This window comes from Balaenoptera physalus, assembly GCF_965194825.1.
Source record: "Balaenoptera physalus genome assembly, chromosome: 7".
Lineage (NCBI taxonomy): Eukaryota > Metazoa > Chordata > Mammalia > Artiodactyla > Balaenopteridae > Balaenoptera > Balaenoptera physalus.
Genome location: NC_138886.1, coordinates 95,051,764 through 95,076,163, shown reverse-complemented (window position 1 = coordinate 95,076,163; position 24,400 = coordinate 95,051,764). Strand labels below are relative to the sequence as shown.

General features: G+C 41.6%; 1 protein-coding gene across 6 annotated transcripts in view; it reads left to right on the top strand.

Annotated features, from left to right (window-relative positions):
- The window catches only part of LOC309664467 (contactin-associated protein-like 3), a 124,150-nt gene extending 104,620 nt beyond the window's left edge, over window positions 1-19,530 (top strand). For 2 of the 6 annotated variants that reach the window (XR_014265765.1, XM_082469949.1), the window contains exons 4-6: window positions 15,064-15,168; window positions 16,012-16,141; window positions 18,072-19,530. Coding sequence is in view for 5 of the 6 variants with exons in the window: in XM_082469949.1 (XP_082326075.1) it covers window positions 15,064-15,105 (42 nt within the window). In the remaining variant the exon portion in view is untranslated. Of the gene's footprint in view, window positions 1-4,337; window positions 4,408-9,193; window positions 9,307-15,063; window positions 15,169-16,011; window positions 16,142-18,071 lie in introns of those variants that run through there. The other 4 variants (XM_082469946.1, XM_082469945.1, XM_082469947.1 and 1 more) reach the window with 4 other exon arrangements.
- The last annotated feature ends 4,870 nt before the right edge of the window (window positions 19,531-24,400 follow it).

Below are 24,400 nucleotides of genomic sequence, written 5' to 3'. Positions count from 1 at the left end.
AGTGAGGACCTTGGGCAAGTCTGGATGGAGCAGAAACAAGGCTTGAGGAGATTTCATTGTTTCTTGGAATGTCTAAGTCACAGTCGGGGAGGGCAAAAAGGGAATCTTGCGGCAGGAACCAGCCTGGGCACACCCACGCACCTGGTCCCCTGGGTGTTGAGGCAGCAGGAAAATAGGAAATTAAAAAAAAATTTACAATCCGATCATCTTCACTCTTTATTCTCATTTTCAACCTTATTTTCCAAAATATACAATCCTTAGTTCTCCGAAAGTTAGGGAGAGGAAACTGGCTTCCTATTAGTTAACGGTGATGCAACATTGAAACACTGGACATCCCGCTGAGGTTTCCATGGTGTCCGCTGGGCTCTGCAGCACCCAGCTCCTGGAACTTTTCAGACTCCTCAGTGAATTCATTATTGTTTAAAAGAAAAGAACACCCCGTCTTTCTGTTTTTGTTCCTTCTGTCACTGTTTTTATTCTACCTTGCCTCATTCTACAAACCATCGGCCATGGAACTCCTGTATAGTTTTTCATTGTACGTAAAACACCAATACATCTTCCATCGTGGAGGTAGTCAGGGCAATCACTGTTACCTCTCTTTTGCACAGAAAAATGGAGGTTCATGGAGATTAAGAGATGTATACAAAGTTGGAATCACAACAGGTCAGGGACTCTAATTTAGTTCTTTGGACTTAAAAAAATATTGTTTTCTCCACAAATTCATCACTGCCTCACTAAGTTTATATGTGCAGCAAACATGGACAGAAGGCTCTTAGGTCTGGGCATTCATCACTACCTCCAGGGAGGGAGCCCAGGGGCAGCGGTGCTGAGAGCTCTCACTGCCCTCAATCTCCCCCTTTGCTCCCCTGAGCTCAGGTAGGACCCTGCGGGCAACTCATGTGGTCCCCCAGGGCTCTCCTAATGGGTCCAACATTGAAGCCAGGACACAGACCCCATGGGGCCTGTAAACTGCCTGCCCATCTGCACGAGGATGACAGGCAGACTCAGTGATGGGACAGGCAGAGCCCACACAGAAACAGTAAGGAAGTCACCTGCTCCTCTGTGCTTCATTGAACCTTTGAGAGACAGGCACGGAACCGAAAATGCCATCCTTGTATCAGGACACCTACCACACTTATGTCACGTTCAAACACAAAGTCAGAGACTTTATGTCACTCAGAAACACAAAGTAAAAGCTTCTTCAAGACAGGAGGTGAACAGAAGAATTCTATCTTTGAATATTCCTACAATATTTGTAGTGAGTATTTAACATGAAAAAAGTAGTCAAAGTATTTTTCTTAAAATCACCTCCTATGCAGCTATAAAAATCTTTAAGAAAAATAGTCCAGGATAGAAATATAATAGAGACTGCACACATTCATGAATTTATCTGCCTCCTAACAAGTCCAACTTGTGAAGTGTAGAGCATTTTATATGTTAGAGGCATAATTATAAATCGCTAAAATACCCGCTTGATCACACTGCAGTACATTTTCATTGCTTTACTTGAATGCTCACCTAAGATTTTTCTCTGAAATGTACTCAGAGCAGAGACAGTTATACAATGAAAGTGAGAAATTGTAAGAGCATAACACTGTCTTAGAAATAGTCCATGTAGAAACCACTTACCCCAGCACAATCTTGCCACATGTTTTATGTTCTGTCCACAGAGCCAGCCCATGGCAGCTCATAGTAAGGCGGTCAAAGAGAGTGTTCTGTCCTTTCCCTCTTACCTACTCAGACATCAACATTTTCTCCTGCTCTTTCTGTGTCAGCTGCTCTCAGGTGAGAATAAAGGAGGTGAAAATGTGAGCTTTCCTAGGAAAGCTCTGCTTCTGTCTCCCGTCCTCTTCAGAGCCTTACACGGCGCCTGCTGGCAATTGTGGTTCAAGTAATATTGTTGGATGAATAAACGGATGAGAGACCCTGACTTAAAAGAGTCACTTTGTTGTACAACAGAAACTAACACAGTATTGTGAAGCAATTATACTCCAATAAAGATCTATTTTAAAAAATAATTAATTAATTACTTTTTTTAAAAAAAGAATGCCACAAAGGGTAGTTCCATTTCAGAAAGACACTTCTTAAGATTGAAAAGTCTTTGAGATTCACAGTAAATCAATATTTCAATGCCATGGTGGCCCCTTCGACACTATGGGGAAGACTAGAAGGGATATTTTGAAAGACACTGACCATTTCTAGTATATTTCAAATCGTACCTCATGGTTTGCCCAGTGATTATAAATTTGATGCTGTTCATCATATAGTCCTTCTTTATAGTGAGGCGAGCGGGGGCTACTCTTCGTTGCAGTGCGCGGGCTTCTCATTGCGGTGGCTTTCTCACGTTGCAGAGCTTGCGGGCTCTAGAGCACAGGCTCAGTAGTTGTGGCGCACGGGCTTAGTTGCTCTGCAGCACATGGGATCTTCGTGGATCAGGGCTCAAACCCGTGTCCCCTGCATTGGCAGGCGGACTCCTAACCACTGCGCCCCCAGGGGAGTCCCTGTACTTTGTCTTCTATAGACGTTTATTCATCTGTAGTAGCCTGTAGTAGTCAGGTGTTAAGTTTAAAGCATTAATTCTGCTATCTTGCTTTTTTAGCATTTTTGTGAATGAGATAAATCTTTGCTTTTACTTATTTGTAAAGAGTATATTATATTACATTATATATTTGCATTTCTGAAATTTTTATAGCTAAGACATGATAAAAACATGGGAAGATCTGCTAAACTAAAATGGGGAATTTTCTTCTAAAACTTCGATCTAATGTCTGTGAAATAATCCAGAAGAGAAGTAATAACAAGCAGTTTTCTTTATAAACCAGGGAACATCAGTGAACTCTTCCTTGCATTTCAACCAGTCAGACTGATTGAATTCATATTTAGGTGAGAGTGATTACGCTGTCGAGACAATTAAGTGAGGTGATCTAAGCCAAGTGCTTGGTTCAAGGCGTCATTTATGGGAAGCTCTCCACAAACACACAACATCATTATCATTATTATTTCATGAATAATTTGATAATATATTTGCTCCTGGCTTGGATTCTTCTCTCTTGGATACTTTTGCTAGCACAAAAATTTTTTTCAATTATTGTAAATTTCACTAAATTTTGGAAACTGATGATCTTTTGTTGCCTAATGGTAAAATACCATCGGATTCTGATTTGAAATGGTACATAGAAAAACTCCTCTCTCATGCAGTTAAGAAGTGATTCGTTAGCAGTGTGCAAAACATTCAGGTAGAAATAGTGCCTCCAGGAGTCTCTATTTCAGAATTCCCCAGATAAGGGTAAACTCCCTGCTCCCTCATGTAAACCAACATGTTCATGTTATTGTAGCATGGTCTGTCATCCCGTTGGTTTGGAAGGAAACTAGGATGGTAGAAAGAAACATGCAGAAAGATGCAGTCCAACTTAAGTAGAACCTGTTTTTAAAAAGTGACCCTGTGATACTAGCCCATTAAAAGCTCCCTTAGAAACCTCTGACATCCCCAGGGTCAAACGTGCCTCATTCAGTGGCTGTTTCATTATCTCAGTCCAGTGGGTGTCATCCTAGGCACAAGCTCCACCATCACCTTTATTTTTGTTCTTCACTCTGCCCAGATCAGAAGCTGCAAGTTGTTAGGGAACCAAAAGTGCAGCCCCACTAGAAATGGGTAAAAAAAAACCCCAAATGTTTGTTTAGATGATACTATCTATCAGAGCTGGAGAGACACGAAGCCGATCATGAGAGAAGAGTCTCTGCTGTATATTAATGTGAACTTTTCTGGAACAACATGCTCTCTTTAGCTTTTCCACATGTCTATAATCACTAAGGGCTTGTCTAGCTACATGAAAAAAACAAAACCAAAAGCCCCACAACTGCCTAGAAGCTTATCAATATCAGAAGGGTACATCATTTTAAGTCCATTCAGTATAACACCATGCAGCTGTTAAAAAAGAATGAGCAACACTGAGATGTTCTGACATGGAAAGATCTATAAGACTTGAGTGGTTTAAATGGAAACAGGAGGTTGGAGAATAATTTGAAAAATATGATTCCATTTCTGTTAAAATGCATGAAGACAGCTCATGAGTGCACAGATTAAAAATATGTATGACTATGATGGTAAAGGACTAGAAACACATCCACTGATGGTGACCCCTGGGAAGAGGGTGGGCAGGTGGGTAAGAGATGATTTACATGTTTTATTCTGTACACTTAGTCTTGGAATATTTTATAAGAATGTGTTGATGTCTATAAAGTAAATAATAATAAGAGCAGATACTTAGCACTTACTATGTGCCTGGCACTGTTCCTCAAAGCATGCTTCTGAAGTGAGTACTGTAATCATTTTACAGATGGAAAAACCGGGACACAAATGGGCTGAGAAAATTGTCCAAGACCCCCCATTTAGTGATTGACAGTGAGGTAAACAAATTTATTCAATAGCATAAAGAGGGTTGGATCACATGAGCTCTAAGATCTCTCTTATTTTTTTTAAACGTTTGTTGTTGTTCTATTTTATTTTTGGCTGTGTTGGGTCTTTGTTGCCACGCATGGGCTTTCTTTAGTTGCACCCAGCGGGGACTACTCCTCGTTGCAATGAACGGGCTTCTCATTGCAGTGGCTTCTCTTGTTGCGGAGCATGGGCTCTAGGCATGTGAGCTTCAGTAGTTGTGGCCCACAGGCTCAGTAGCTGTGGCCCACGGGCTTAGTTGCTCTGCGGCATGTGGGATCTTCCCGGACCAGGGCTCGAACCCGTGTCCCCTGCCTTGACAGGCGGATTCTTAACCACTGCACCACCAGGGAAGCCCTCTAAGATCTCTTGAGTGATCATGTCTCAAAGGGCTAAGAGGCTGGGCTATGGATTCAGATGTCCCTTGTAATAATCCAGCTCTGCAACTGGCTAGTTGTTCACCGGGGGCAGGTAACTGAGTCCTTCTGAGCCAGTTTCCTTATCTGTACAAGGTAGAGTAGGCACTGCCTCACAGCATTACAAGTGAGGACATATAGGGAGGAATGCCTAGAGACCCAGCTGGACCCTCAGAGTTGGTATGGACATTATTTTAAGCTCAAAACATTTGGGAATCAACAGATGCAGAAAGAGCTTTCCTTATTTGACTAAAAGCAGACATTTCTGAGAAATGAGGCTTCTATGATTCCCTCTTCAAGACAGGTCTACTCCCAGGAGAGAAATCAAGAGTAAACCTACCACAAATCCCCTCTCTGGGGAGATTCGCATAGAAGAAGGAAAGACCCCTTGAATGTGCAGGCACAAAATAATCACAAAATTACTTATCGTTCATTTATTCTTCTAAAAGAATAGAAGTCCTTTCTTCCACTTTCCTTTTCTCTGCTAAGTTAGATATATAAACCTCTAACTTTAAACATTTAGTGAGATAGTTACTTCTCTTGTTACCTCCCATATATATGAATAAACTTCTTCTCCTGTTAAACTATCTTTTGTCATTTTGATTTGCAGGCCCCTAATTACTAAACCTAATAGGGCAGAAGAAAAGTCTGCTTCCTGACACTAGCAATTGGTTGGTGAATGATACCATCATTGCCTGTGACTCTGAAATGACAAGATCATAGATTAATCTGCATATCTAAAGAGTCCAACCTGTACTCTGAGGTTAAAAATAAGATCATCAAAGCATACTGAAGTATGGATATAAACATTTTGAAATGATAAAGATCTGGCTGTACACATAACATGTTTCTTCAATTCTGTAAAATTTTATGTAGGTGGAAATTTTACTGCAGAAACAAACTCAAAGACTGAAATTACATGAATAGAATATGGTGTAGCAAAATTTAGAGCTGAGCAAATGCGACACACAGTTAACGAGATGCATGCTTTTTATTATGTCACATTTTAATTTAAAATGAATGGTAATCAGTTCACAATAGTGACTTCAGTTGATCCTGCTTCTAAATGGTTAAAGCAAAAATAAGCTCCTGATCTGCTCTTCAGAAGATTAACTATGGCCATGGTAGATCTTTTTCTCTTTCCCTTTTGGAAGAGAAAAGGGGAGGGTGTCCCCAGGTGACAGGGACTGGAGTCTTGTGGGCCCAGCACACTTCCCTGTTGGGAACAGGAAGGAGGAAGTATTTGCTTACATTTCCCCCAGTGCCTGGAACCTAAGCTGCAGCTTCCCTAGAACATTGTTAACGATGAGAAGGATCTCATGGCAGAGGGATGGTGGCCACCGTGCCTAAACCAGGAACCTGATGCCTTCCCTGTCTTAGATTGTGGAGTTTCCTACCAGAAAATCTGAAAAGAAAGGATTTATGGGAAGCAGTAAATGCAGAAGTAAAAGACAAATTTTAAAGCAGATATTCATTTTTAATTAATTAATTAATTAATTAATTAATTATTTTTGGCTCTGTTAGGTCTTCGTTTCTGTGCGAGGGCTTTCTCCAGTTGCGGCGAGCGGGGGCCACTCTTCATCACGGTGCGCGGGCCTCTCACTATCGCGGCCTCTCTTGTTGCGGAGCACAGGCTCCAGACGCGCAGGCTCAGTAGTTGTGGCTCACGGGCCTAGTTGCTCCGCGGCATGTGGGATCTTCCCAGACCAGGGCTGGAACCCGTGTCCCCTGCATCAGCAGGCAGATTCTCAACCACTGCGCCACCAGGGAAGCCCAGACAATTTTAATAAACCATAAAAATGGTTAAGTTGGTGCTGGGTTGGAAAGAGTGGCTTCTGTGTTCTTTAAGCTTTTCTGTACTATTTGAATTTTCTAGCCAAGTGTGCCTATGTCTATTATTTATTTTTTATGTCACCAGGGATTTTCTGACTAGTGAGACCACAGACTACATTTTTTTCATTGTTATTTTCTATCAAAAAAACAATGCAATACATACCATTTTTAAAAAGGAAACAAAGAAGAATTTCTAATCATGCATCAATAAAATACAAAAGAGCACAAACATACATATATATTTTAACATATTGAGCAGATCAATATGTTAAAATATATAAATGTTTGCATAGTGACCTGAAATAAATAGATTATTTAGTCATAGACCTTTTCATATGCATTCTATAGTAAGTCTTCTGAGAGATGAACTTTAATCTTTCCATCCAGAACTTTGGAGTATCTGAGATTTTGCCCTATTTGCAACAAGTTAAGCTGCCGTTTTCCATGGATGCAGGTAGAAGACAGAAGACTTATGGGTCAGAAACAAAGGACTCTATTACTTACTTGGTTACTCATAAACCACTGCAGCCAGCATGGGCATCCGAATATTTGCCTTGGTTCTCCTTGACCCTGAGTCACACAGGGGCTGTGTGGACAGGCCCAGATGGATGCCTGCACACACAGTGGGTTATAATACAAGAGTTCAGGGAATCAGAGTCTTTTGGGAGGTAAGCATGCTTGCCCTTACCTCTGGAAGAAGACATTATCTTACAAGGCTGTTTTCTATCTAAACATCCTTGGAAAGATAGCTGAGAATAAAGGGCTGTCGGTGCTTCTGTTTGTAAGATGTGCAGAAATGTGAGAAACCCATGGAGAATTGTCTTACCTCTGCTCTGACTAACACACAGCCTTTTACTTTTCTTAGGAAATGGCAATTATATGTTGCAAAGGACTTATTTCACATTTACTTAAACTTAGTTTTCAAATATATATTTCTTTGTCCTATTCTAAGATTAACTTCTCTTGTGTAAGAGTTAATTTTGAAATTACAGTGTGAACCGTATGACCCTAATCATTTTGGTTTAACAGCATTGCTAACTCAAATTTAAAATGCTGAGAAAAAAGCATCTCTATTTTGTCACTAAAACTACCAAAACAGCTTTAAATACACAGTTAGTTTAAAAACAGCTGTTTGATCTTGACATATTTTTTTTAAAGAACTTTTTGATGTGGACCATTTTTAAAGTCTTTATTGAACTTGTTACAATATTGCTTCTGTTTTATGTTTTGCTTTTCTGGCCCTGAGGCATGTGGGATCTTAGCTCCCTGACCAGGGATTGAACCTGCACCCCCTTCATTGGAAGGCAAAGTCTTAATCACTGGACCACCGGGGAAGTCCCGATCTTGACATATTTTTAAACATATTTGGCTAAATCCTATTTAAGTTAACACTTCCTCTGAAATCGGAATTGTGACAAACACTGTAAGAGAGCTACTATTTTTTGCATAAATGAGAGCAAAATCTTGTGGTAGTAAGTATGTTTCCCTTACAAACATAGTGTAGGATAAATCTAAATATTCTGATTTGAGAAGAAAATTTTGAATGGAGGAATTTTTCATTCCACTGTTGCAGGATTGTCTACTTCTCCCTAATATTAAAATGGACAGTTAGCCTCTTGAAAGAGGTTAAAAATCCATACGGAATGTCTCAGAAGGGTTTAGTTGCTCAGTGGCTTTCACTCTTCCTCACAAATTATTTAAAAATGGAATTTTTGTTCAAGATGTCTACCATTAGCGTGAAATTTATTTTCCAGTTTTATTGAGACGTAATTGACACATGACATTGTGTAAGTTTAAAGTGTACAACATAATGATCTGACGTATATATATATTTTGAAATGATTACCACAATAAGTTTAGTTAACAAACATCACTTCACATTGTTACACATTCTTTTTCTTGTGATGATAAGTGTGAGGTTTGATGCTTACCTGGCTCTCTTCTTTTGGACTTTGGCAAATCTAAGAATTAATCCTACCACACATAGCCTATACTAGTCTACCCAAATCTAACAGTTAGTAAAGACATTAACACATTTATCTGTTTGTATGTTTTATTGAGCACAAGATAATAATCTCATTCTCAGAAGCAATGAAATCACCGAAAGAGCCAAATCTTGAGAAAGCCTCGTAGAGTTGCCCTGTTACTAGATAAAGCGCTTGGAATATATAAGTATGTTGTGTCACGCGTCTTCCTGTGACCTGTGATTGTTACTTGAAAGTGTGGAAATGCAGAACAGATCTCCTGTTATTATGAAAGGCCCATCTGTGACAGGTGGAAAGGAGGACGCTATGTTAAGAGCTTGTTTTGTGCAGTTCTCATGGAGGTGACTTGTGTCCTATAGGGAATGTCTCCAGGCTGCATTCCACTCTGGGTTCTTTGCCTCTGGCAGTTCTCCGTGATCACTCCTGTATTGGGGTCCCCCACGCCACTCCCAGGCTCCATGATTCACTGGAAGGACTCATAGGAATCAGCCTAGGGTTATATTCACAGCTGTGATTTATTACAGCAGCAGGACACAAAGTACAGTCAACAAAGGAAAAGGCAAGTGGACCAAAGTCTGGAGGAAACCAGAGGCAAGCTCCCTCGAGTCCTCTGCCAGTGGAACCACACAGGACACGCTTAAGTCCTCCAGCCATGAGGACAACATGTGTGAAATGTTGCCAACCAGGGAAGCTTAGCCTCAGCCTAGGAGCCCAGGCTTTTATGGGGGATGGTCATGTAGGCACCCTCTCCCTGGTACATATCAAAATCCCAGATTCCAGAAGGAAAGCAAGTGTTCAGCACCAACCACATTGTTTGCATAAACATCTTAGGCAGCAGTGAGCCACTCTTATCAATTCTGGGAGTGGTGAAAGCCCTCCCAAATTTCAGGTGCCTAGACACCAGCAAGCCTTTCTCAGGATGGTGACTCAGGCCTGCGATGTTATCACTGTTATCTCTTTTGGTTCTGATTTTTTTTCTTCCTTTCCTTCAGTCTTTCTTACCTTCAATCTTATATTCTATTATTTTAATAAGATGATCTGATTTAACACCCTTAGTTTCTTACATGAAAATACCAGCATGGTCCTGCGCTAAGGTGGACAGAACACACCAAGTCCTTCTGAAGCTCTGGAGGCTCTGCTCCCGAGGAGGGCACGACTAAGGCCCTTCATTCATTACCTAAGAAATGGTCAGGGCTTCCCTGGTGGCGCAGTGGTTGAGAATCTGCCTGCTAATGCAGGGGACACGGGTTCGAGCCCTGGTCTGGGAAGATCCCACATGCCGCGGAGCAACTAGGCCCGTGAGCCACAACTACTGAGCCTGCGCGTCTGGAGCCTGTGCTCCGCAACAAGAGAGGCCGCGATAGTGAGAGGCCCGCGCACCGCGATGAAGAGTGGCCCCCGCTTGCCACAACTAGAGAAAGCCCTCGCACAGAAACGAAGACCCAACACAGCCAAAAATAAGTTAATTAATCAATTTAAAAAAAAAAAAAAAAAGAAATGGTCATTCCCTAGTAAGGCGCTTAATCCGTCACATTTCAAAAATAAGTGATGCCACATTTCAAAACTAAGGACTCAGGGTAATTTCCCTGAGTCCTTAAGAGCGATGGCTCATAGAGGACCCCTCTGGACTGGCCCTCTCTATAGGAGAGAACAAGGAGCCTGCGCTAGAAAGAATGGAAAGGCCTAGAAATGAACAATTGGCCCTGAAAATTGAGTCAGTGAACAAGTGTCTGTTAGGCACGGACGGTGTGGAATGTGGTTAAGGATGGTCTGAGTTAGCTAGGAGGTACCATCGTGGTCCTTCTCAGACACATACTCTTCCGGGAATTCAACTAGCAGACACAATTAAACTTGAAAACTTCCTGAATTTCCACAATGCCACCGAGTGCCTTCTGCTTGCCAGAACTAGACTGGTCAGTGATGGTCTGAGGAGAAACTTAAACTACTTTGGAAATAAGGCAGACTTAGAGAGTGGTAGCGAACGTGGCACCCACCTAGCATACAAACCTTGTGAGACCCTGAGGGTCATGAGTATAACGGATTGTGGCTGAGCCGTAAGGGACTCACTGATCCAAGTCACTCAGCAAGGCCACCACAGGCCAATCCAGAAGCTAAGAGTATTATTTTCCTCGGGCTGCAGTAACAAAATGCCACATTCAGATGGTTAAACAACAGAAATTTCTTTTCTCACAGTTCTGGTAGCTAGAAGTCCCAGATCGAGGTGTTGGCAGGGTTGGTTTCTTCTGAGGCCTCTCTCCCTGGCTGACAGATGACTGTCTTCTTGCTGTGTCCTCACATGGCCTTTCCTCTGTGTGCACACTTCCCTGGTGCTTCTCTGTGTCCAGATTTCCTCTTCTAGTAAGGACACCAGTCAGATTGGATTAGGACCCACCCTAATGGCCTCCTTTTACCTTAATCACCTCTTTCAAGACCCTTTCTCCAAATACAGTCACATTCTGAGGTACTGGGGGTTAGGGCTTCAACATAACAGTAGGTTAAAGGAATTCCCTACCATTTGAAGTAGTTTAATGTTGAACTGAACACATATTGGGATCACTTTAAGTCAATGGAACTTCTTAATGAGAAATCTTCCTAAATTTTGTACAAATGACCCAATTTGCATATTACTATTTTCAACATATACAGGAGGCCACTGGGTTAGTGCTATTCTCCCAGTAGTCCTGAAACAGTCTAGACTCACAGTTAAATACTTTAATTCCTTTAATTTCATTAATTTATTTCATTCCTTGAAGCTGCTAATAGAATATGCCCACTACCCAGCACTCCTTTGAGGCATTCCTTAATAACACTGACCATACTTCATTTTCTTCTTTTGTGTTACTCTTGAAGTTTAGAAGCCAATTCATTTGTCAGAACTAAATTTGTGCCATGTATCAAATAACATACTTTTATTTGCAGTGTTCTAGTATTGTTTTCAACAGCCATAGATTGATTTTGAGACAGGCTGGGACCTGGGACCCTTTGCTGGGACCTGGGGCCCTTTGCTGCAGTGTTGCAGTGCTTGCACCTCGACACACCTCTCCTCGAGCAACAAAATAACAAAGAAACTGTATGGGACTAAAAATAACGACGTGCACGCCCAGTTGGGGCAAATTCTGGACAAAAGATACAAAGAGACCAAAAAACCCAACTGCCACTTTTGAAGATCCCAGAGCAAAAGCAGGGTACTGCACGTGCCCCCTGCACACAACACCACCTAAGCGGTGGGCAAACCACCTAAGCCACCCTTCTGGCCCGACCCCTGGACACACCCCTGCCCTCACGCCATATAACAGGGGTCCCCAACCCCCAGGCCGCAGCCTGGTAGGAATCAGGCTGCACAGCAGGAGGTGAGTGGCAGGGGAGCGAGTAAAGCTTCATCTCCTGCTCCCCATCGCTCACATTACTGCCTGAAACATCCCCCCACCCCACCCCCTGCCGGTCCGTGGAAAAATGGTCTTCCATGAAACCGGTCCCTGGTGCCAAAAAGGTTTGGGAACCACTGCCATATAAGCAGCAAGCTCGCCCCCGCTTAGGGAGCACGCAAGCAAAGGAACCTGTTGTTTGTTCTCGCTCCCCCCTGCTGCAGCAGGGGCCCCAATAAAGCCTTGCCTGAATTTCTTGTCTGGCCTTTGATCAATTTTTATTGTTTAAGGACGCCAAGAACCCTGGTCGGTAACAATTTCAAAATACGGTCTTGATGTCATTGGAAGTAATTTTTTTCTGACTTTTTCTCTGTTTTCAACATCTTTGCCAGCAAAAGATATGTTCCCAGATGTCTTCTAAAATGTTTTCTTCCTGATCATTTAGAAAGATTGGGAAAGAAAGAGTATTGCGAAACTTGAGCTGTACTTTTGCTGCACAGGAAGGGTGAGCTGTGTTCCATCCTAGATTAATAATATTTCAAGCAGGAGGGAAAAAAAAAAAAAAGTAAAAGCCTATAACTTTAGCAATGTGTTTGAAAAATACTTGATTTCAATAATATTTCTATCATGCTTACGTTGCAGCTGTCTAAACAATACAGATAACAAAAGCATGTCAATTAAAAGCAGCATTTAGGACCCAGTTTCACAGATCTGCATTGGCCCTGGGTTTCGGATGATTTCAGGGCCAGGCGCTGTGAGTTCCTGTGTGGTGTAGTTGTGCTCAGCCATGGGGCAGGTGGGTTCCCTCTTGCTGTAGGAGAAGGTGGTGGGACACACGGAGATGGTTATCTCTTTCTGCTTTTGACTCTCCTGAGTTGCTTCCACCAAGAGGCCATAAACCCAAACTGGAAATATTGATTAAGTGCATACTTTTTCCAACACATTGACCACAACTTGAGATTTTCATGGCGGAATATATTACATAAATGTCTGGAAAGCAAATATTTTAAGTGCACTTTAGGTAGATGTTTGCTTACTTTAATCAAGCAGAAGGAGAGATTATTCTTTTACCTTCTGGAACGTGTTGAGGTAAACTTATCTACAGAAGGGAAAACTTTAGAGTTCACCTGGTACAAAGCACCCGCATCCGGATAAACTAAGGTTGTTACCGAGTCCAAGCTTGCTGTGCTTGCCGCACGACAGGCCAATAAATCAGAGATGACGCATTGAGGGAAAGAATACGACTTTATTCGGAAAGCCAGCAGACCGAGAAGACGGCAGACTAAAGTCTCAAAATAACCATCTTATCGGGGTTTGGATGCCAGTTTGTTTTATAGCACAGAGATGGGGAGGAGATGAGGAGGTAAAGTAAAAGGGCCATAAGTTTTGCGAATATCCCCTGGAATGGCCAGCCTCAGGGAGGGGATGTGTTAATTTCTTTTTAATTGCAGCCATCCACAGGTGGACAGAGTCCGTATGTTTCCCTGAACAAAGGCACTTTGGTTTAACATTCAGGCAGAGGAACAGGGTTCCCCGAGGCAGGCCATTATGTACAGACAGTATCCTTTTAGTGAACAAAAGCAGCGGAAGGCAAAGGTTAAAGTCAAAGAAACAGATCCACCGTGTAGTCAGATTTGGTTCTTCCCTGTAACAAGGTCTCAAAGAGTGAGTGACTCCCTCCAGGTCACATATAATAATAATATATATAATAATAAAAATTATTCTGGTAGAGAAAAGAATGCAGAACTGTAGCCACTCTAACTCCTTAGTTAAAAAATGAGATTTATTTGCAGGATAAGAATGATGCTGCTATTAAAAATAATAATAGCAATAGCAAGTTTGAAAACTTTCACGTGGACCTATTCAGGTGCTTCATTGGCATTTAAGGCCTTCTAAGTATCTGTACTAGCCTCCTTCAGGTCAGCCTGTGTTGCTGGGAAACTGCTTTTCTCACTACTCTCTGGACAAAACTCTGGGTCTAGTTGCCATTATTCCGTGGAGTGTTTTTAGATCCCACCCGTTGTTAAACACACACACTTTTGTTATTAATACAAGAACAGACTTTTCAGAGTTTTTTCTTTGTCTTTTATTGTTAAAATTTTTTTAATTGAGGTATAATTGAGGTAACATTACATTGGTCGCAGGTGTACAATGTCATGATTTGATGTTTGTATATGTTGCAGAGTGATCACCACAATAAGTCCACTTAACATCCACCACCTCACATAGTTACAGCACTTTTTTTCTTGTGATGAGAATTTTGAAGAGCCACTCTTCTAGCTACCTTTAAATATGCAATACAGTATTATTAACGTACATAGTCACCATGCTGTGAAAGTTCCATCCCCATGACTTACTCATTTGATAACTGGAAGTTTGTACCTTTTAACCTCCCTCACCCATTTGGCTCACTCATCCCCTGCCTCAGGCAGCCACCAGTCTGTTCTCTATCTGTGAGCTTGACATTTTTTTGTTTGTTTTTTAAGGTCCCATATATGTGAGATTATATGGTATTTATCTTTTTCTGTCTGGCTTATTTCACTTAGCATAGTGCCCTCAAGGTCCATCCATGATGTTGCAAACAGCAAGATTTCATTCTTTTTTAAGACTGAATAATCAAAAACAGATTTTTTATCGGTTCTTTAGTAGATGCCAGCTTCTGATATCAGCTTTTAGGTGAAATTATTGTTAATCTTTTTATGTGTGATTTTATGAGTCAGAGTTCAGAAGACCATTTGGATTTGCTATTGTAGGCAGATGTTGAAAATTCAGTTTTTTAATAGAATCTTGTACTGTTTTGTAGATTTTACTTTTTGGATTTGATTCTCAAAAAGAAATCTTAACCTGTAAAATGTTTCTGACTTCCTTTTCTTACCAGGAAGAGATATTAGGAATCATCTAGGAAACAAATGTAGCAGTTTTATGCAATTTAAGCAATAAAAATGAGTTTCAAAATCCTCCTTTACTACCAGTAAAGCTTGAATTTTGTACTTAAATATAATATTTTCCCCCTTCCCCTTTTACCCAAGATTTACCCGCCTATTAATGTGCTGCCCTCGTTGTCTCAGTGAATGAAGTCTGCTACTGGAGAAGGTATGACCAGAAAGGATCACGCCGATGTATCTAACCAGCTGGTACGTATGTTTTCTCCAGGATTGTGTTCAAAGAAATGAATACTTTCTCAGTTCATGCTGCTGTCTTATACCTCTTGTCTTTCTTCCATATCACTTTTCTTCTCCCCCCATCAAAGTAGAATTTTAATATAGAATATATAATATAGAATACTGGAATACAGAAACATTCATTAGAGCCAAACAGTCTTTTTCATAAGGATAACTGCTCATGACAAAGATTAAAGATCACATGCTTGAAACCCACCTCTAATGTTGTATGAGGTAGTTTTTAAAGAAAAAAGGCATAAGACGATTAAGTTTTTATTAGTAACCTTTATTATAGAGTATTTCTGAAAGACTATTCTAACTAATTTTTTGTTTAACATATTAGGCAATCACCAGAACGCTAAGGGATACAGCTGTGTATATTCTATGAAATCCTTGGTTTCTATAGTCCTGAGATTGTATACCAAGCATAATTAAAGAAAAATACATTTGACCTTAAAGTAGACATGATAAATAAACCTACTGATAACCCAGATATTTTTTTTGAATAGAATTTAGAGATGGATTTCTCCTATTGTGTAAGTTGTGATTTTTAAATGCTCTACAAAATGGAAGCTCATTGATATATTGAGGGAGTGTATTTTTTGTAGAGTGTTAGTAATGTCTATGTATTGCATGCCTGAAGACTCCTTCCTTAGTGAGACTGCTGTATAATAAAGTCTTTCCAATACTTGCATATGTGAATTATGTTTGGAAATAATGTGAAATACTGTGAAGATAGCTACAGCAATACACTTATAATGCCCAGAGTACCGTTACCATTTATAAAGGTTCATGTAAACCTTTTTTCCTCTTTAGTATGCATGCTATGCTATTGGTAAGGATGTGCAGGCCATGAAAGCCGTAGTTGGAGAAGAAGCTCTTACCTCAGATGATGTGCTTTACTTGGAATTTCTGCAGAAGTTTGAGAGGAACTTCATTGCTCAGGGTAAGATTACTATTTTCCTATGAATAGAAACAGCATCATATGTAGTTTTGAGGACTTCTTTCCTAGTCTGAGAGAATTTACATTGGTCTCCATACAATTTTCCTTCTGATTAGAGAAGAGGTTCTTCCAGCCGCCTGCCATGTCTTCGTTCTTAGCCCTCTGGTTCCTTCCCCTCTACCTTCAATTTCTTTATCCGTTTATTTAGCTCCTGTCTTATTTTTTTATCTTCCTTACAACCGGCCTTCTGCTCTCCTACCTCCATTGCCACTTCTCCTCGCTCTTAACCTCTCTGCAATGCTCTCCTCTGGCTTTGGGGGTTTTGGACTTTCCCAGTCCCTCTGTTTTCATCCTCCTGATTTCTTATCTTCCTGCTTCTTAATTGTTAATGTTCCCAAAGGCTTAATTACCTGTTCTTTCTGTGCTTTTTTCCCCTATGCTGATGACTAACTTGCTATGTATGAGCCTTGACCCTCTTTCTGAAGCTCTAATCCCACATCTCCAGCTAGGAAGCCTGTGTTTATGCCACCATCCTCTCTGGCTCAGCGTGGTGAGAACCAAAGTCTTTTCCCAACTGACCACCTGCCTAGCAATTCCCTTTTCAATTTCTGTCTACCTCTGGCATGACCATTACCCTAGTTAGCCCAAGCTCAGGAATTGGGCATTCTTAAGCCTCTTCATTTATTCTCCAGTCATCAAATATTTGCTAATTTGCATTGTTCTCCTTTGAAACATCTTATCCTGTTCTCTTTTCATTCCTATTAAAAAAACTTAGGCCAGTGTTTCTCAAAGTTGAATATGCTTTTGAATCTACCAGGGATCTTGTTGAAGTGCAGATTGTGATTCGGTAGGTGTGGGTGGGGCCAGAGAGCCTGTATTTTGACAAGTTCCTGGGCGATGTTGAAGCTGCTGACCTCTGACCACTCTTTGTGTCCCAAGACCTAGTCCAGACCTTTGTCCCATCATCCTTGGCCGTTAGTGCCAGCATCTTCACCAGTCTCCCTGACTCTCTATGTGCCATTGCCGGGGTAAATTTAGTATTAATTTTATTGATTATCCTTCTGTTAAAAAGTCTATAATGGTTTTTATTACATAGCATGTGTAGGACTTTCAAGCTGTTTTGTTTGGTCTCTTCCCTGCCACCCCTGCTAATGCTGGTAAACTCTATTTTTGACCTCAGTGATACTTACAAACGATGTGTTTATTTTGGAATAATGCATCAGCTGCACACTTAGGATTTGTGCACTTTTCTATTTGTGTGATACATTTTTTAAGTAACATTAAAATCCCCAGAACATATGATTGTTGGGTTTTCTAAAAAAAAAAAAAAAATTATGCATTACCTTAATATCTTAAAAAAATAAAAATTATTCTGGTAGAGAAAAGAATGCAGAACTCTAGCCACTCTAACTCCTTAGTTAAAAAATGAGATTTATTTGCAGGATAAGAATGATGCTGCTATTAAAAATAATAATAGCAATAGCAAGTTTGAAAACTTTCACGTGGACCTATTCAGGTGCTTCATTGGCATTTAAGGCCTTCTAAGTATCTGTACTAGCCTCCTTCAGGTCAGCCTGTGTTGCTGGGAAACTGCTTTTCTCACTACTCTCTGGACAAAACTCTGGGTCTAGTTGCCATTATTCCGTGGAGTGTTTTTAGATCCCACCCGTTGTTAAACACACACACGCACCCACGCACGCGCCCAACGTCTCGCCTGCGGGCTTTCTCCCTTTTCTCTGATTCCCAGGGGTACTTACTGTCTAGACCCTCATTTCCACATTTGGTCACATCCAGTCCTGGGAGACCTGACTGCTTTGTGTTTCTTTTTTATACTTCATGCTCACAGTGCTAGACCCATAACAATAAATTTTGAATAACGCTGATAAGTTGGAAGTACTTGGCCTTTATTCATCTAATCTCAATTTTTTGTAAGGTCCTTACGAAAACCGCACTGTCTATGAGACTTTGGACATTGGCTGGCAACTGCTCCGAATCTTCCCCAAAGAAATGCTGAAGAGAATCCCTCAGAGCACCTTGAGCGAATTCTACCCTCGAGACTCTGCAAAGCATTAGGGGCTACTTCATCGCTGGCTCGATGCTCTTGTGAAATACTGGTTCTGTTTTCTTTATTCCTTTTGCACTCCCCCATCCCCACCTTTGTGTTGGAGTTTACTGTGTTACCCTGTAATTAAAAACAAAGAATAGGTAACATATTGTGCCAGTGTTGCAATGTTTTAAACTGCTAACAGACTTTAAAATATCCCCTGTTCCGAAAACCTGGAACTGCAGTGCTTTGTTTAAAGTAGCTGAGGGTTGGAGGTGAGGTTTTCTTACTGATGTGTGTATTTGTACGTAGTGGTGTAGTTAGCTGCCTAGTGTCCTCATTATGTGGGTCTCTCAGACCTTCCCTGTCCACCCCCTCCAGAGTATCACTATCTGAAGTTACAATGCTTTGATCTCCAAACTAGGGACAAGATAGGGTCTGAAAGACGCTTCCTCTCTGAGCCGAGACGCTTTCCTGAGCGCTTGTTTTTAGACTTTGGTGTGCCTCTGGGTCTGCTCTAAGCAGATGGCTTTTCCTGTCCACCTGCTGTTTCCTATTTAATGAATAGGTTAGAAAAGGAGTTTCCTTTTCCTCTTTGGTGCGGATAAGTTTCAACTCCTGTGTCTTACTGTTCTCCCTCCCTCTGAGTAACACAGAATCATGCAGCTTTTGCCCAACTGGCATTGATCTGATAGTAGTGAGATGCCCTGTCTTGATGATCCCTTACTGGGTTTCCATGCAGAGGAATCATAATGAAAATAATTAATAGAATTCTTGGTTGGAAAGAGTTGGGATACAATTTTTTAAGAAAGAAAAAACCTATATCGGTTCTACATTCGGACATGCTAACAGTGGTTTTAAGTTTCTAAAGTGTTGACCGGATGCTAAAGGCAAGGTGGGGAAGAGAAAGCTCTTCTGTGTATGGAAACTTTTATATATATATATATAATCTATGGATATTTTAAACTCTGTTAGATAGCAGCCTTTGGAAAATCCCCTATTTGGTCCTGCTTTCTGACCTATCTGTCTTTTCAGGGTAATCTTGTGGCACAAGTGATAGCATTTAAAAGCTTTAGTCTTTTAATTCCTCCTCCTTCCTGCTGCGCGCCCTGAGCTGTCTTCTGTGCACTTCTGACATGTCTACTGTTTGGTCTCTCTGTGTTCTTTGTTACTTGGGTGCAGTAGCAACTTCTCTGTGCATTCCATCTTTCTTTCAAGTTGTGTAAAGTTCTTCACTTTTTTTCTCTGAGGGTATAGGGGGTGGGGGGAGTCAGCATGATTATATTTTAATGTAGAAAATGTGACCTGGATATAAAATGAAAATAAATATTAAATTAAATGGAAGTTACCTAAAGTGACTCTGTATCTTCTAATCAGAAAAGCAATAGCAACAAGCAGATATATAATAATGCACCTCTCTTTGATTGACAGTTTTGAACATCATAACCAGTATTGTGAACCAGCCCCTTGATTCACAATATTATGAACCATGTCCCCTTTACAGGGACATGGCCCATGTTCTGTACCCTCTGCCTTTTAGGCTGCCCTTTCAAGCTCTTTTCAGTAATACCTCTTCCAACATATTGTAGTTTGATCCAAGGTTGAGAGTTGCTAGGGTGTGGGGTTGTTTGTTTGTTTATTTGTTTGTTTTGCAGATCGTTAGTGGCTGTAAGTTCTCTGAAACTTGAAGTTTTGATTCAGGGTCCACTTAGCATTTTCGAGAGTTACTAAGGTGTTTTATAGCATTCTTTGTTTCAGACATTCTCAGGACCTCTAGAGCCTGTCTGCCATGAATGAAAGAGGGTAATAAATAGAACATGAAATACATACTGAAGCAAGCCAAAACTTGCTTCAAATAAAATCTGAAATAGATGGTCCAGTATATAAAGGAAACATACTTGTTAAAGCACAGGGATGTGGCATCACGGTGGTCTCCCATTTCTTTCCCCTCTTCAACTCAGAGTGACATTTAGGAGATGTAGAGGAAGAGGCTCAGTCATAGCAAGAGTAGGTAGACCTGTGTTCTGCTTCTGGTGCTGCCACTAACTGTATGGTCTTGCTTAGTCATTTAACAGATTTGTGTTCCTTTTAGGGTTATTATAAGAACTAGAGATTTTGCTTTTTATATCGCTTTTTAACTTATGTAAAAAAAAAAAACAGTTTGTTGTATTGGCATGTGTCTATTTCTGTATTCTCTATCCTATTCATTGAACCATGTATCTATCCTTCCACCAATACCACACTGTCTTACTTATAGCTTTACAGTAGGTCTTAATATCCTCTAACTATATTCTGCTTTCTCAAAATTGTTTTACTTATTCTGGTTCCTTTGCCTTTACCTTTTGTTCATACATTTTAGAATAAGCTTGTCCATGTTGACAAAAAAATTCTGTTGGAAGTTGACCTTTTATTATGTTGAGTCTTCCAATCCATGAATGCGATATGTCTCTCCATTGATTTAGGTCTTGTATGGTTGTATCATACAGATCCTCTATTAAAATATTTATAATCAAATATTTCATGTTTTGGAAGCATTGTGTATGGCATTGTGTTGTTTTGGTTTTTTTTAAATTTTTCTTTTTTTACTTTTGTCTGTGTTGGGTCTTCATTTCTGTGCGAGGGCTTTCTCTAGTTGTGGCGAGTGGGGGCCACTCTTCATCGTGGTGCGCGGGCCTCTCACTGTCACGGCCTCTCTTGTTGCAGAGCACAGGCTCCAGACGCACAGGCTCAGTAGTTGTGGCTCACGGGCCTAGTCGCTCCACGGCATGTGGGATCTTCCCAGACCAGGGCTCAAACCCGTGTCCCCTGCATTGGCAGGCAGATTCTCAACCACTGCGCCACCAGGGAAGCCCCGGCATTGTGTTTTTAGTTTTGGTTTCCAGTTGTTCATTGTTAATATTTGGAAATATGACTAATGTTTTTGTGTTGATCTTGTATCCTGAGACTTTGTTAAAGTAATTGCCACTTATTAATTGCTTCTTAGAGATTTCCTGGGATTTTCTATGCAGACAGTCATGCTATCCATGAGTATGGACAGTAGTATTTCTTCCTTTCTAATCTGTGTGTCTTTCTTTCTTTTTCTTGCCGTGCTGCACTGGCTAGTACCTACAGTACTAAGTTGAAAAGGAGAGATGAAATAGGACATTCTGGCCTTCTTTTGAATTTAGGAGGAAAACATTCATTCTCTCACCATTAAGTATGATGTTCACTGTCGGTTTTTTGTAGATATTCTTTACTGGGTTGAAGTAGAGCCCTTCTATTCCTGAGAGTTTCTGACATGAATGTGTGTTGAAGTTCATCAAATGCTTTTTCTTCATTAATTGATGTGGCCATGTAGATTTTCTTCTTCAATCTATTAATATGGCAAATTACGCTGATGATTTTTGAATAGTAAACCAAGCTTGTGTTGCGAGAATAGACTCCAGTTGATCAGAGTGTATTGTTATTTGCTTCCTTCTTCATGTGTTGATTTTATTGTGCAATTGTTTTCCCGTTTCCGTGTGTGAAAGCTTAGATTATTGATCTGAGACCTTCCCTCTTTTCTATTATAAGCATTTAGTGCCATTCGTTTCCCTCTTAAGAATGTTTTCTCTGGATCCTTCCACATTTTATGTGTTGTATTTTCATTTTCACTCAGTTCTATTTATCCTAAAAATTTTCGTTGAAATTCCTCTTTAACCATGGATTATTTAGAAGTGTGCATCTTAATTTCCAAATGTTTGGAGGCATTCTACTTCTCGTTCTCATTTTTATACAATTTAAAGCTTAGACTTTGGACACAGTGGAATAAAATGCAATTATGTTTGTTTAGTTATTTTATAGAGGTTCTTCAAATATCACTGGAGTGAAGTTTTCAAATATTAGTTTTACATAGTAGTTCTCAGTCTTTTGCACTTGTAACCATAAGAGAGTTCCCTAAAAATATGTAACCCTGGCTGCTGGAGCCATGTTTATCAGGGGCAGTTCACAGTCACAGGAATAGTGGGGAGTTTGTGGGTCCCCACTGCACACTTTGTTCTGGGCCAGCACACAGGGATCCAGTAGGGATCCAGGGTCCAGGAGAGGGACCAAAACTTTGGGCTCTGGTGTTTATATTGCAGAATCAGGGAAGCCCAGGTCCCGTGTGGGCAGGAACTAGGACCAGCACTGGGACACACAGGACCCAGGTCCAGTCCCTCTCCATGGAACGAGCAGTCAGGCTGAGGGAGGCCCAGCCTCTCTCCTGCTGGTCAGGGCTGAGCCAAGCTGCGGTTGCAGCTGTATTGCTCAGTAGGCCCATGGCTGAGTCACCAGCTATGACAGCCGTAAGCCCTGGCTATCGGTAGTGTCCATGAAGTCTTGAGGAAGGCCGGCCTTCCTCCTGCAGGGAGGCAGTCTTGAACAAGTTAGCCCTGCCCTGTCACTACTTCAACAACCAAAATTTTCATTACTCCCTCTTGCTCCCCAACCCCACTCAGATAAAAGCATAGTTTCTCATGGGGTGGCCAACCTTTTATTTTTCAAACATTATCAACATCATTTCATACAAGAAAGGACATTCGAACCCCAATTAACTAAGAAGCACATATTGCAGAATAAGCTCGTTTGCCCTAAAACAAGACCCTTAGCTATTTCCATGGACCATCCTTGATTTCTCCATTATGCTGCTGAGTAGTGCAAAGTTGGTGCTCAAGAACTCCTTGGATGATGGTGTGCTATCAACAGCTGCTGTGAATGCAAGCAGCTGGCACCCTCGGTGGCTATATGGGCAGAGGAGTTGAGGAGACAGTAGGTGATGGCTCTGTGCTGTCAGTGAGGGCTGTCCTCTGCCCGCACCCCTTTTAATCCCTTTGTATCCCTACCACCTGAGGAATGAAGGCAGTGATGAGTTATTGGCAGAATTGCCCTGTCTGATAAGAGGGTCACCTGCAAGCCAGAGGGCCCAAATCCTCCCTGGAACACATCACTCCCTACCCACCACTTAACAATTCCCTTCAAACAAAGGTGCAAATTTGTAATAGCTGTACCGTTAAGATATGCCGTCTGTGATTCGGACAACTGTGACTCCTTGCCCTGTTCTTGGAGGAACATGACATTTTGTAGGGAGAACCCAGGCCAGGTGGCCAAAGTCTCTGTCAAGTCTGTTTCTTCAGCCAATACTTTGATTCAAGTTGAGGGTGGTGGAGATGAGTGGGCCTTCACCATGATAGCCTTTCCCTGGTATCACTGGCCAAGGTTCCCTTTGGTGAACATTACATACAAAAGCTTGCCCAGCACATGCCTCGCTCTCAGCCGAGCCGTGGCCATGCTGCTCCTGGGATTAGGCACCTCCTTTGCACACCCTGTGGATGGTGCTCATTTCCTTGATTCTGTGAATGGGGCATTTGTTAAACTATTATTTCTTGAGGCCTGTAAACTATTATTTCTTGATGTCTGTGCAAGTTTCAATTCTGCAATTTCTATTTCCTTCTTCTTACGGATTGAAAAACACTAGTGAAATTCCTCATCTTACAATCTCTGCTCCTTAACATTAACCGTAGTCTTCTTAAAGTCCTTGGTCTTGCTCTCTCAAAGGCTCCCTGGGGCTTGATTCCAGTGGGCTGGTGAGGTGGACACCACTGAGCTTGACAACATGCCATACTCCACCCAAGCCTGGAGATCTCCGGTGTCTGGGGGAAAAGGCAGGGGCTGTGAGACAGGAGACAAGAATGGAGGTAAATTCAGGGGTAAAGCCCAGGGAAGAGTCCATATGTCAGTTACAGGTCAGCTATGTGCCCTGTGTCCGAGAAGACGCCCCTCAGTGTGGGATGACCAGCTGCTCTCAGAGAGAGCGAGGCTCCTGGCCTCGGCTTCTCATGTGATACTGGGGCAGATCCTATGCACAGAGGGTGTGGCCTGCAGGGGGCGTGTATCAGCACCTCTGCAGGGTCGAGGGGCCAAAGGGGGCCATGGGCAACCTCTCCCAGGAGAAGTCACCTGCCCTGGGGCTGGGGCATCAGTCCCTCAGACCCACACCATCTACCTTTCTACCTGGGTTCCAAGCCCAGCAAGGCACAATCCTGACTTCCCCAGTGTAGGATTTCCCCAGTGTGTGACAAGCCAGGCTGTGGCCACCTACCTCGAGGGTATAGTTCAGCAGGGCAAAGCCCGTCACTGCCCCCTGGTGAGGCAACTACAACAGAAAGGTGAGCTTTTGAGAGCAAGGGTCAGGAGTCAGGGAGGAGAGGCAGAAACCCAAG